The following is a 14,198-nucleotide window of genomic DNA, read 5'->3' as shown; positions in this document are numbered from 1 at the left end:
CGTTTTTTGACTTTTATTCTTAGTGAGCAGACATGTGTGTTAGATAATAGATGGTGTTCTCTCCCAAATAGCAGCCCCCAGCAGAGTGGTTTAGATTCCAGTAAGCATCAGAACTTGGAGGGGGCAAGAGGGTTGGATGATGGGGGTCCAACAATTTATCAATAAATAACAATGATCGTTTGACTTGTTTTTTTTTAAAAAGGGGTTCAGTATAAAGGGGCGTTTAACCTTCACTATACAATGGCTTTTGTTCTTTTTGCATGTGAAGGAGATTGAGACTGTGTAGGGGGGTTGTTTATTGATAAACAATTCCACATCTGGATGTAAGTAGTAAGGATGAGTTCAGTGAAATGGCAGAGCCCCCGTGTGTCTCGGAAAGCAATCCTGCCAAGGGAGCCGAGTTGCACAATGGATTTATTGTTCCTAAGCCCTCACATCAACGCCACGGTAAGCAAATGTCTCCAATTGGCCTTTTTATTGCCTGTGTGGGGTGGAAGTGAGTACTGTGAGAGCACGGTTAGCAGAGTAATTACTAGCCATTTGTTCTTTCTTGATGAAACAATAACTTTTTGAATGCTGCACAGTAGCCATAAGAATATAATGATGTTTTTGGATCCCAATGAAAGCCTTGGTATCAGCATATAAAGCATGATTGCTGTGATACTTAGCAGGGCTCCAAAACTTCTGTCCTTGTAGCAACTAAGAAAACCGACCTTTACGTGTGGGTAAATTTCCAACTTTTAGATGCACATGTTCAATTCAATCATCTAGTCTAAATGTCTCAAGCTTAATTTTATAAGGATATAAGAAAAAGATAACCAAAACATTCAGGTCAGCTTACGTCATGTAACATGTCACTGCTATAAATGATAGAAAACTTTCATGGAGAGCAAAATGGCCAAACAATTAGGATTAAACTGTCTCAAATAAGCATGTTCATATGTGTTATTTTAATATATAAGTTAGCCCGGGAAGTAATTTGGTGTAGGACGACGAAGTATCATCAACCTCAATCAAGATTGGGAGTTGACGGAGGAAGAGGAAAATAATTGCCTCTAAATGCATTCAAAATACTCACTGCCTCTTGTATTTGGCAGCGGAACACATGAATCCGGAAGATCTCCGCATTGTAGTGGCTCTCCGTGAAGGCAAAGCAATCCCTCTCTGGTGTGCCATCATGACCACGCACACAGAACAGTATCTTATAGATGGGGTAGTTGGCAATTTCTGTACTGCTGTGGGGGTCCAGCAACCTGCAATCACATCAAACGGTCACAAGTTAGATGATGATGGAGGTTGGGGTTCCTATTTTTAGGTCTATGTGTGATCGCTACCTGACAGTGCCCTCTGACACGCCTGGCACAGACAGTGTGACATCCAATGGGACTTGGCACTGTCCTCTGAGAATACTCATCATGCGAAGGGCCTCCACTTCACTTCGTGGAGCATTGACTGAGGCACAACCCAGATATGTCAGCTGGCTGAAGACAACACTGTCCTCATCTGGTATAGGACTGCAAGGGCTTCCTTCTGATGACGATTCATCGGCTGCAAGTAAGACTTGATTATTTCCAAGAACAAATATCAGGTGTCCCTTTGTGTATGAGCTTGAAGCACCTAATGACTCACCTCGGTACGACCTCTCATTGAGCTCACTCTCCTGGGCTGTTTGAACTGGAAGTGCTATCTCCAGCTTGGGAGATGTTGCACTTAGAGGGTCAGTGCCCGGTGGTACAGATGTTCCAATAGAAGACAGCAGATCTTTGTTGTTACCAAATTGATTCTCCATTCCCCCACCTTGCTCAACCCCAATTTCAGCTACTGATGGATCCATGAGGACATCCTCCAACTCCCTTCGGAGCTGCTGCTCACTCCCATTTCCAACAATCTGAGAAACAAGGAGCACAAAAATAATAGGCTTTATTATAATAGTTGCTTAACTGACACTCCCTCTAAAATTATTCATCTCTGACTGACAGTCGTCCACGTTTCTGATTGGTCTTCACAGACCAATGTCCTTCTTTTAATAACAGAAATATATCACCAATAATCAGTAGATTAGTGTGACATGATTTCATTCACAAAATCAGCCAAAAAATCCTGAATGCATCAGATTTTGAAAAAGCTGTTGTGTAACATCAAAGCATGATAAGAAAAATATTATGAAATCGGCTCCAAATTAAACCGTCTCTGATAACTCCAGTAAGTCATTTGCTTGGTACTGAAAAGGATATTTGCAGCAGACATACACTGAACGCAAAATCTTTCATGCAGCAGTGCAGTCTGCTTCGCACAAACAAAAAAAAATTGAATATTTACAACAGCATAATTTATTCCATGCATTACATAAGGTACACATGTTGCATTAGCAGCAGCCTGGTGCAGATAAAGGCGGAGCACTGCTTATGCATCTGAAGACCTCCTCAGTTCTCATCCTTCTACAATCAGTAGACCTGTGCCAAGAGTATGATATCACTTGAGTCTCATCAAGGCAGGCAGCGGCCATGAACAGAACTCAAATCACAACGATCACAAATCACAGAATCACCACGAGATACCACATTACAGGAGAGGAACAAACACAATGTGGAAAGAGCGATAGAAGAGACTGACCTTAAAGCTGACCCCTTCCTCAGAAATCACCTGTATAACAAACAACAAGTTTAGACACACCAAGTGCCCTCCTACAGGATGGACTGGGAAACTTGAGTATTGTGGCGAAAAACTAAATCAAGATGTCTGGGTGACCAGGTGAATGGAATGATTTGACAACAACAAACTCAATATTGGATGTAAAAGATGTGATCTGTTGGGGCTATTTCTACAGCGACTCACAACCAAAGAAAACTTTGACCACATGTAGTAAGCTAGGAGTGAACACCACAATAATTACTGCACTTTCACACACACCTTCAGCAGAGATAAGTATCTATCTACCTTCTCTCATGCCACGCATAAATCACAAACATATACATAAAATAAACATAAAATATAGGCTCATTAAAAAAATACAATTTTCTATTCAACTCATTTGCTTCTGTAAATGGTGACTCAGACAGCAAACACAACCCTCCTTGCACAACATTATGGTACTTTCCACTTGGGTTTTTCAACATTCAGATGAATTGTTTTGATGAAACTGGAATATGTATCTAATATAGAAAAACGATTCACCAGTGCCAATTCAATCCTTGAGGTCTGCGTGTAAGTGAGTCACAATGAGCTGTGAAAGTTGTGCTGTCTCCCATGCAGACAAAGAGAAATTCAATAAATAGTCAACTTGCGGTTGATATTCAAGCAAGCAGTAACTGAAATTTATTCAGTAAACAGAGTGACAAAACCATGTTCATCTAATGTAATCTAATAAAGCAATAATTGAGAACAAGCACCCCTCCCACCAAAACGCGGATAGGATTTTGGCGCCATCTCCTGGTCATTTCACATCTAACTTCTGAAGAAAACTTTTAAAGAATTTAGACAAGTGGTGCAAGAAAAGAAGTAGACAGCCACCATCTGTCAAGAATGCACAAAGAACAACAAAGAGTTTGCATATTTTCTCGTTAGTTTGTTTCACGGAAATTATAGTTGAAAATTTTTATTCCAAATTCCAAACCACAAAACAGATTTCAAGAGGCTTCCCTGGACTTGTGTGACCTGTAGTGTGAGAAAACACATGTAATCCAAATAAAAAGTGATCTAAAGCTCATTCTTTTGAAAAATGAATTATAAGTTAATGAGTGCCCTCTAGTGTCGCAAGTGGCAGGGTCGAGGACCAAATTTATCTTGGACTAATTCACCTTCAATGCAGCAGCACTCTCCAGCTCACACTCCATTTTTTTATTCCATTGCCCATTTTTATTCCATTGTCGACAATGGAAAAAAACTAACAAAAAAAAAAAACGCAATACATAGCGCGCTAAAGATCAAAATGATTTTAAACTATATTTTGAGTATGTAACGATGACCCGCCACAACACTCCTCTTCTCAGAGAAGCTGTTTGGAGGAATAATGTGCCCAACAAACAGGTTATCAATACGACTGACCCATGACAGCATTTTATATAAATAATTGTGATGAAGCATACTTCCACTTAATACCAAGCATGCATAAGCAGCAATATCCGCAAACTTAGCTTCATGGATGGCAGTTTAAATAATTAAAAGTCTAAACAAGCCTTGAACAGATGAGAAATGTTAACCTAAAACATACAAAAAGAAAATGATGATAATATAATATGAAGGCATGACACTGAATGACTGACATTACAGACACATTTACACATCATGCAAAGGATGTCATTCTGATTATTCTCGAAGTAACTCCATTTGTATACTTGAGGGGGATTTCACACCACAGATTCTGTATCAGGATAATCTCTTGTTTGGCTCAAAAAATTGATTCAACTCGATCAACTGATGCAATGGGGTGTGTTTTTGTGCTAGATGCAGTAAACAACATAGGTGGCACACCTTCAATAAAGAGGAAGTCTGTGGAGCAGTGAGTAGTTGAGTCTGATCACTGACACCATAATCCAAAAACAACTTGACAAAACACACGCTACATTGAGGTTCTCGGCCACATAAGCAAGCATTAGACGGCAAACGGGTGTCATCGAATAGCAGGACTTGTTCAAGCGTGTTCATAATTTTCATGTTTTATCCATTATTTGGGTCATAAACGACTTATTATATATCAACTTGCTTGGACTAAAAAGAAAACCTTTGGATCACTACTCGCATCCAGAGACTGAAGAGGATCATCTTCATTGGTATAGGCAGGGAAATAAGATGATCAAGTGGAAAACATCAAGACGGTGAAGGCAACAATGCTTGGCTTGCAAATGTGTTGGGATCAGGAGTCAGGACCGCAGTGTTGCCAATCTGATGGGGATTTCATCATTGAGACATTTTGCAGAGCACAAACTGGCTATTTTGCGGCTGCTGTCCAAATCTGAACACAGCCCAGCGCATAGGCACATTAGTTGTGTGAGACAGCACATCCTGGACCCACCGGGCCAAAGTCCGCAAAGTGAAAGCCCCCTCTAAAAGAACTGTCCAGTTCAATGACATCCAGTGCTGCTAATCCCTCAACATTATAGGGAATCTACATTCCCTATCTATTATAAGGAATGTTTTTATTTTGTTGTCCAAGCACTGTGTCACATGTGAAGCACATCTGAAGTACAACTGCTCTCCTGACCACCTACTCTGCTAAAGCTATGCGTTCTCATCCAAGCCTATACCCTTACCCAAGTCCTTACCTTCAATCCTGTCTTTTCGTCATCACTACCATTATTAGTGGAGGAAGTTGTCTCATCCCCAAGCCGGGACACGAGGACAAAGTCCTCACTGTTGAGAGTGGACACTGAGTCTGACGACACACTAATCTTCCCCACCGAGCCCTTGTCATCCATGGCTGTCGTTGTGAAAGTCAGCCACGCTGCTCATGAATGGAAGACAGGAGGAGGAGGTGGGAGATGATGAGCAAAATCACCTAGAAAAAGAAAAATAATAATGAAAAACGAGCAGCAAACAGTTATGATGTGATGAAATCCATGAGAAGTTGAAAGGCAGTTGATCGGTTCAATTATCATAAACAAATCGGCACATCTTGTAAAGACAGGGCAGGAAACAGCACTTCTAAAGGTAAATAGAAAGGAATCAAAATGAATAAACAATGAAAAAGATCCAGAGTAAATGGAGGGACTTAAGTGAATTCTGCAAGACCATTTTAAATTTACTTCAACCACTGAGAATATTTAACTACTGTCCATAAATGCATTTAAAATGTGGACATACATCATGTGAAATAGCAGAGCTAGTAGCTGATGCCAACACAGAGAATCAACACTTGTATTAACTATTTAGATTATATTCTATCATTTTCAGAGACTGCAACAACTTCAGCCAAAGTCATAGTCGGCAATGTTTATCGTACAGTCTGTTAGCAACATAATTTAAAAACAGATGGATACGGTTTCAATGAAAGCTTCAGGATATGTTGATAATGGGACGTGGAACAGATGACTCAGTTTTGGAGGTGTACTGAATTATCTGGATCCACAAATCTTGTATTCATCATTTGCTGTAGGAAGCAGGCAGCTGTGTGGCGTATGAGCCAGTTCTGGAATACTACTGCCACCTGCTGGCGCATTGTGCTGACTGCCATAGCTGACATCTCAAATACTGAAGAAAAGTATCAAACGATATAGACTTGCATATAAAATAAATTAAAGGCACAGTGCAAGGCAAGAAGAAAAAAATAATCACAATACATAAGTGAGTGAGAGGTTTAGCTGAAGATTGAATTGGTTTTTATCTGATGTAGACTTGATTGCTATTCAGTGCTTATTTAAAAATAAGTAAAGAAGTCTTTCCACCTCACTGCTCTCCTCAAGATGACAGCCTGGGGAATCGCATTAGTGAAAACAGTTGGAACCCAAAAACATGTACATTATCAAGCACAACAACACAAAGCGAGTCCCGCCATGCGCTCCGCCTGTACCACTGTTCAATGACTTCCATTGTCATCAAATCCATCAAAACTATGCCGGATGTAAGCAATGAATCCTGCCATTGGAGAGGACTGATTGTTAGAAAAACGTGTTGAAAGAAAAAGAAGAAGAAGAAGAACATGCATGACGGCAATTGCACCTTTGCAGGTTAGTATGACCACAGTAGCCTGGTTGCATCTAAACAATCGTGCTCCCATACATAACACAGCATGGATGAAATGACCCATATTGAGACATTTAGCACAGCACAGATTTCAAAAGTTAAAAAAGTGTGGACACAACGTGATGTGCATGTTGCCATCAGTGTGTCGCTCTTTCACACCAAAAAACGGCAGTTGTAACTTCCTTGTTTCATACGTGCTTGCTTTTTTAAATAAGATATTCACCAACAGAAAGTCAGCATGGTTACTGTCGATTTTGTGTAAATGAGGTCACACTTCAACTCGCAAACCACTTCTGACAACACACTTGACCCAGAACTAGCTTTTGTGACAAAAACGTACCAGGTTATATCACTCACCAAGGCTTTCTTTGCCCTTTCGTATATAACATTTATAAGGGTCAAGCAAATAAGGAAGTACTTTCTGTGGGTGTTGTTTTCTTGGCAAAGTAGCCAAGAGGCGATGTCCAAAAGAAACACAGATGAGTGTCCCTGCATGTCCCTGCAAGCACCTATTACATCCCCTTCACATCTCTGTTTCAATGACCTGACACAGTATCTTATCATTTTGTAATGGATGTCTTCTTTGCAGCAGTGTGACATATAAAAACTAGTGAAGTCACGTAAACAAAGTCCCCAGGATGCACATGAACACACTCAGCTCAGTAACAGTGGCAGCACTAGAGGAGTCATAATGGCGGCGTTGTCATCCTGTAGCCCGAGGAACGCTGCTTCCTTTATCAAGGTTTGCAGTTCAGGAAACACATAAAAATGTCTTGTGGGATGCCTGATTCATGACGTGTGATTATTATTGCCATTCTCTCTTAAAAAAACTTTCAACAGGTGCCATGGTCACTCAAATTACCCACTGCTTTATAATGAATAGAGTTTTTAGTCAAAAGCCACCTCAATCCCGAGTGTCTTCAAGTGGACTATGTTTTACTGTTAACCACTGACTGTAGTTCGGGGTATAGATTAGATTAGATTATAGGTCTGGGTTTTGACAAGAACTTTATAATTCCATTTGACTTGACTTTGATTAAGGTTGCGATTCGATTCAGTATAGACTCAATAAAAATTCATTTTGATTCTAAGGCCTTGATGTCAATTCAGTAAATGCTAAAAAATGAGCGTATTATTTGTTAAATATTTATTTTCATGCCTATGCCAACAAATGTGGCATGTCACCTACAACAACAACAAGCAATAATACTAATACTTGCTCATGTGGAGGACTAACATGGTTATGTATTAACAGAGAAATGAATTTCTTTGCTCTTCCGAGTATGGTTGAATTTCACCTAACATTATTTAAACAATATCGCATCTGAACCAGGCCCCTTCAATGGCTAAGGGTGCACATGTACATTTTTGTTGAGGAAAAGCAGCTGATCTACACATTCAACCGATGGAGCAGAGCAGTCACAGTGTCTGCAGCTGTAGAGCACGGACATTAGAGAGGAACGCACGCGTCATTACAAGACAACTAGTGGACAACAGCACACGCGGGTGGAGCAGGGTTTTTGTGTCCAATCAGTAAAAAATCATTTTGTTTTTAATACTGGTCACATGAAGAAATCGCGAGTGCGTGCATGTGTGTGGTCAGTGGACTGACTCCACTGTCTACCGGTACTCAGACTCACGACAGACTGATAATAGCTTTATTCGTGGTCAGTCAAAGAGTACGGACTCGCTAATGTCTGTGAGTCTGTGGGCAGCACTTTGAGTCTGTGTTGAGGCGACATTGTCAGACTCTCCGCTCCACAGAATAAAACTGACATCACCGTGACAATTCTAATTTAGATCATAGCAAAGTGAAACAATCAACTACCCAACTTTAAATCATGACATTGTTTTGATTTGAATGATTTACATCCAAGATTCAAGATCTGAAACTAACAGAAAGCACATACAGCCACTTATTGAAACACTGTTGCTAACGTAACCTTTAAGTGAATCCCTTATACACACTGAACTTGTGTTTGTAAACTACAGATTGAGCATGTGTTCAATCTGAAATGGTAGATTTTGTCTTCCATGTTCCATGTGATTACATCACGTGATCACACGTTGAAATAAGAAGCCAACCTGTGGCACGTCATGAAGACAAGTTTCCGAAGTGTGCCACAGTGGTCAGGAGGTTAAGAAGTCAGATATTATTCAACACAAGGCATTAAAATCACCTTCAGCCTTGCCTTCAAGTCCGCTTGTTTTTAGTTTGGTACAAGATGAACAGGCTGTTCTCGGCCGCCAGCTGGGCCACGTTGCACTTCACAGGGGACAGGAGGACTATTTCCTAGCGTTCGAGCGTGCAATAGTGACTAATACCATGATTGAGGGAGGAATAGAACAGTGTGGCAAAACATCAGATCTCAAAAATGTTATTTCATCATATATTTCTGAATAAATGCTAACTATGCTGCATGTTCACACAACTCGACATCCGCGTCTTCCAGACAATCTGACACCACATGACTGCAGGAAAAAAAACAAACATCCTATTAGGGCTTGCCTGGATTTGACAGTGAAATTAATCAGTGGCAGCGACAGAAAACTTTCACTGTGTTTGAGCTTCCAATTGTTTATTATCACCAAACACACACTCTGGTTGAAAGTAAAAGCTGAACCTCATTTTTCTTTTGTCAAACACGCCATAAACAGTTTGTTAAAGTCAATTACCTCCTCCTGTTGATTAATATTAATAATGCAACTACTATATTTTAAACACATAATTTACAGTGTCATCTTAAACCCATGTTAAACCAAGTTTCAGTTCTTCTGGAGTAGAAACGTTTATTATTGTTTTGATTTTTTTTTTCCACAGTATGAGTTTCCTCCTTCCCAGGAGTACGAGGCACTGCAGTTCACATGCTATAGTAGAGTCTCATGACAATTCTTTATTAGTGCAATGCACACTGACAATTGCAACAGCTGCCATTTATTCCCAGTCAGCACAGCACCACACCTAGTATAACCCCCTATCTGGCTTTTGCAGTACACATGTAAGGTACAATTTGGAGCTTTAACAACTTCTTTATATCAACAATGGAACTAAAGTTAAGATGATCAAAGATTCAGACTCAGGTCAAGTGAGAGGCCATCTCAGGCAGCGAGCTTTGAACACTGTTGCATGTTTCTATTTTCAATACAAAGCAGAGAAAGAAATATCACATTAAAATAGATTTCAGAAGACATGTTACGTTCACAGTGCCTGATTAAAATTCAAAATATATATAGCATGTACCACTGTCAGTTAAACTGAGTATATGAATCAAGGTTGTGCAAAAATAAATGCCAGTAACAGAAAACAGATGATTTTGTAGAAAAGTAATAATAAAACACAGACCAAGGAACACCTGCAGGGCCTAAAGAGAACTTTTTGATTTTGGAAGCACATCCAGCATCCTGAGCGAAAGCTACTAAAGCACCAAAAATTCACAATTTCCTATTGCATTCCCGTAACACTGGGTAAAATCTGTGTTAAGTAAACAACTTAAATACCAAACGCCCTGTTCAAGCCCAGCAGCTGCAGAGGAACACACATCTACTTTAGCCGATGTCATCCATTCAGTCTAACCCAACACACCAAGTGACAGGTGCAAGAGGAGCATTACTGGAATTTTACAGTATTCATTTGGAAAGTTCAGAGAGAACTGAAGTATACTTGCTGAAATGAACTCCTAACTGATTTGCTCTTTGCATTTAAATCTTACTCAGCATGTGACAAGCAAAATTTCTCCATTTTGGGAAGAATAAAGACAATCCTTCTATCTATAAGGCAATCCATCAACCTATTTCATCATACAATAAGATGGAATTATTGTAAAATACAAAAGCACTAGATACTGTTGTACAATAGGAGTAGTGAATTCTCCTATGATTGTGGGGCAATGATTCGATCCAATTTATTTGTTCACTTATTTATTTTGAACATACGTAACATTTGTGGCTTGGACAGTATTTTGCAGGCAGCACTTGGATGCAGAATTTCTAGGAGAATGATTGAAGCAAGGAGCATGTTTTTTTTCTTATAAAGTTTATTCAGATCCTCAATTATGCTAGAGGGACGTTACAATTATTAGCAGTAAAAGACTATTATTTAACACAGTCATTGTGAGAGACTGGAGATGGATTAAAACAACTAAAAAACAACTATTATACACAGGTTTCCGCAAGTCAAATACATAATAAAATATTGACTCTCATAAAGGAAAGTCATTTTGCAATGGATATAACTGTCAGTTTAGCATATTCGAAACACACTGACAGTTTTTTCACTCGTAATTCTAATATTCATTTTTTTTTATTTTTCTTGGCTTCCTCAACATTGCATACACCACTCCTCAACATTGTATACACAGAAGGAGTGGTGTCTCGACATCCGCTCTAGACAAGACACTGCAGTTTCTCACGCGTAATCACAAAAAAGACTGTTATTGTATAGAACCTTTACTTTACAACTACCGATGCCTTGTGGTTAAATTTAAGATGTCCAAGCGCAATAAGCTCTGTAGAAGTTCACATCATGGTGATTCACCATGTGTTTATTAAATCTTCCATATTTATACCTGTAACTGTTCATTTAAAGGACACTACCTTGGTGTCTTTCAACGGTCAGAAATACTTTAGTGACTATGAAAAGAGGCCACTATTACGTGTTCTAATCTACCATACAAAGCATTAAGAACACATGTGTTTAACCATGATGGCAAACGACTGTCATCATTTTTAAATCGTGAACAACATGTTAGCTGGCCTATTAGCCACAATGGTAATCGTATGCAAAACTTAACAAATGTAATCCAAAGAGAACATAATAAACATTCAAACATACACGCACATATCAGATGATGCTACATGTTTTAGCATCAATGGGCGAGTCTTGTGAAGTCAGCGTTAGCTATCACAGCTAGTCTGTGGACAACGATGAGTAAACAGTACAGCTAAATGAGTATATACAGCATCTCGAAAGATATAAACTGTGTCATTTGAAAAGGCCATGGAAAGGAGCAACAACCAATACGCCTAGTGGTTTTGGCTTGCCTTGATCCAGATCCAGGCCAGAACTTTAAATGTAGCCATCTTTGGCTAGCAGGCTAATAGTGATAAAATGCCACTCAGTTCAAAGACAACCACTCTTAGAATCACTCCTGCAGATAAAAGACGACTCACCTGCAGTTGCTGTGGTTGTACTAATCCTGAGCGTGTTTTAACAACATTGCAGTTTCTTTAAAACACCAGAAACCAACAGCATCCACCCGTCCAGAGCTGTAAACACAAACCCGAGCCACCAACCTGCCCACTGCGCATGCGCCTGTCAGTGACAAGCACGCCGGTGCCTTCTGAGATACTGAGTGAGAAGACTTCACGTTTACCGTCAAGTCCATCTCGGGTTCCCACACCCGCAGAGTGTATGAACAACTCCTTGCGTTATATGTGAAGATACACTGTAGACGATATTATACGTACAGTATTCTACTTTGCTCCTCTTTTTCTGTACTGGGGTCACATACGGCCCTTTGACTTTATTCTATTCCGCCGTTATGAGATTTAAACAAAACTACCCAATAAATTAGAAAAAGGCATTAAAGATATTGGGGGTAAAATAGCATGTGACATAGGTGGTAAATGTACCACCCAAGATATTCACCACTAGTGACAAACTTTTTAGTATTTAATATTTATCATGTATACTGAAACCTTTAAATTAAATGTAAATAAAAAGAAACTATATTATTGAACTTCCACGACTGGTACCGCAGAAATAAATAAATAAATCAGACTCAAACTACAACTTTAAGGTTTCCCCTTAAAAGTTATCCCCCTGGAGTAAGTAGGTGTATTCTCAGCTCTCAGCTCTCTCTTGATGCATGCCATCAAGCAAGGAGCACCGAGCAACAAACAAACTTGACGTTTCTGTTTGGGGAAAAGTCCGGCCCAAGTAAATGCAGCTTTATATCTCCGTAGACTCGCTGGCTGGCTGTCTGGCCCTGTAGCAAGAACGAGGGATCTGAGTCGTACTCGAAGTTCCATGACTCATCACCAGTGCTGACTCTCCTTTGCAAGTCTGGTTCGGTTTCAAGCCGCTAAAGGATGTCACTTGCATGCGTCGACACTGCTGGTCATTGTGCACCAGTTCTACCACTGTTTTTGTGCAGATCAGTCAACCAAAGATGCAACACACCATCTGCTTGATGCCTTCTACATTGACCTCAGCCCTGGTCCTTGACGGCCTTCCACTCCTGAGGTCATCCTCATGTTCTCACACCCTTTAAACCTTTTGGGGGCTTCTAAAACATGTGAGCATGACATCACATATCTCCATACATTTTCTGCAGCGATCCCATAGGTTGTGCTCACTATTTGACATCCTGAAGCAGACGGTTTGCAAATAAAATGGTTGATAGCATATACATACTACAGTGGGGTAACTCTGAAGGGGAAACCTCTTAGTTTGTCATTTGGGTTTGAGAAGAGTCCTGGAACACCTTGTATGCTGTCATTGTGGAATTCAACTTTCTCCTACTGTCCTCTAGTCTCATATTATTGAAGTAAGTAAATAAAAGTTAAATGCAAGACCCTTTTTTGTCTTTCGACTAGAGGGCCCCTCACAAAAGTCACAATAGGCCCCTAATCCAAATAATCCAAATCTGTCGCCGCGCTCATAGTTCTACAGCAATATTAGGATTCCTTCATGCCACAGAGTAATTTCTGTTCACATGTCACAGTCAGCGCATTTTTTTTCCATAATTTTTAGCCAGTTGAATGACAACAAAGGAGCACTGCAGTATTTGTACTAAATACTAGTTTTAGCCACCCAACGAAATCCTTTGCACACCACATTAAATGACTTCAGGGGGCTAAGTGAGCTTTAAAAGTGTATATATATATATATATATATATATATATATCGTAAAATACTTGCTGTCACACAGTGACCGGAACGACATTATTTCAGATTGTTTTATTATCATTGCATGCACTTCATGACCAAAAATTCTCATAAATAACAAACCTGCCACTTGGTGCAACAAAGACGCCGAATGTTGCCAAGCTGCCTGTAAATCAGTGACAAATAAACATGCATGCATAAAATGTGCCAGAGAATCATCAATACAATATCCAATGACAAATTCATCGTTCATCAAAAGCACTCATTAGCTACAGACTTAGTACAGTCCCGCACGAGCATACAGTTAAGTTTTCACTTAACAATGGGATATTTCCAAGGAAATAAATGGAATACATATAACAGTATTATTCAGTGTGGGGGCGTTTTTACAGATGCTCTGTATTAAGGATTTCCATACCTTATTCTAAAACATCATCCCCAAAAATAGGTCAACCATAGCAATACTGTGTGTTATTTAAGAATTTACAAATAAGCATTGATATAAGTCCATCAAACGATGGCGCCAGACTGTGTGTACAATGACGGATGTGTACCATCGCATAAGAATTCATCTCAATCGAATAGATTTGCAAATAAAATGTCTAATACAGACATGAATTAGGTAAACATT

At 39.7% G+C, this 14,198-nt stretch overlaps 1 protein-coding gene across 3 annotated transcripts in view; it reads right to left on the bottom strand.

The window, feature by feature from the left end:
- LOC128758121 (rab GTPase-activating protein 1) overlaps nucleotides 1-11,976 on the bottom strand; it is a 54,078-nt gene extending 42,102 nt beyond the window's left edge. Inside the window, exons 1-6 of one of the 3 annotated variants that reach the window (XM_053863963.1) lie at nucleotides 11,848-11,976; nucleotides 5,262-5,494; nucleotides 2,614-2,643; nucleotides 1,630-1,888; nucleotides 1,335-1,548; nucleotides 1,079-1,253 (exon numbers count right to left, since the gene is read on the bottom strand). In XM_053863963.1, coding sequence (XP_053719938.1) covers nucleotides 1,079-1,253; nucleotides 1,335-1,548; nucleotides 1,630-1,888; nucleotides 2,614-2,643; nucleotides 5,262-5,414 — 831 coding nt within the window. In that variant the 5' untranslated portion in view covers nucleotides 5,415-5,494; nucleotides 11,848-11,976. The remainder of the gene's footprint in view (nucleotides 1-1,078; nucleotides 1,254-1,334; nucleotides 1,549-1,629; nucleotides 1,889-2,613; nucleotides 2,644-5,261; nucleotides 5,495-11,847) is intronic. The other 2 variants (XM_053863971.1, XM_053863980.1) reach the window with 2 other exon arrangements.
- Between the last annotated feature and the right edge of the window lie 2,222 nt (nucleotides 11,977-14,198).

This window comes from Synchiropus splendidus, chromosome 1 (genome assembly GCF_027744825.2).
Source record: "Synchiropus splendidus isolate RoL2022-P1 chromosome 1, RoL_Sspl_1.0, whole genome shotgun sequence".
Lineage (NCBI taxonomy): Eukaryota > Metazoa > Chordata > Actinopteri > Syngnathiformes > Callionymidae > Synchiropus > Synchiropus splendidus.
Note: the sequence above shows the minus strand (reverse complement) of the source record. Positions and strands in the feature narration are given on the sequence as shown.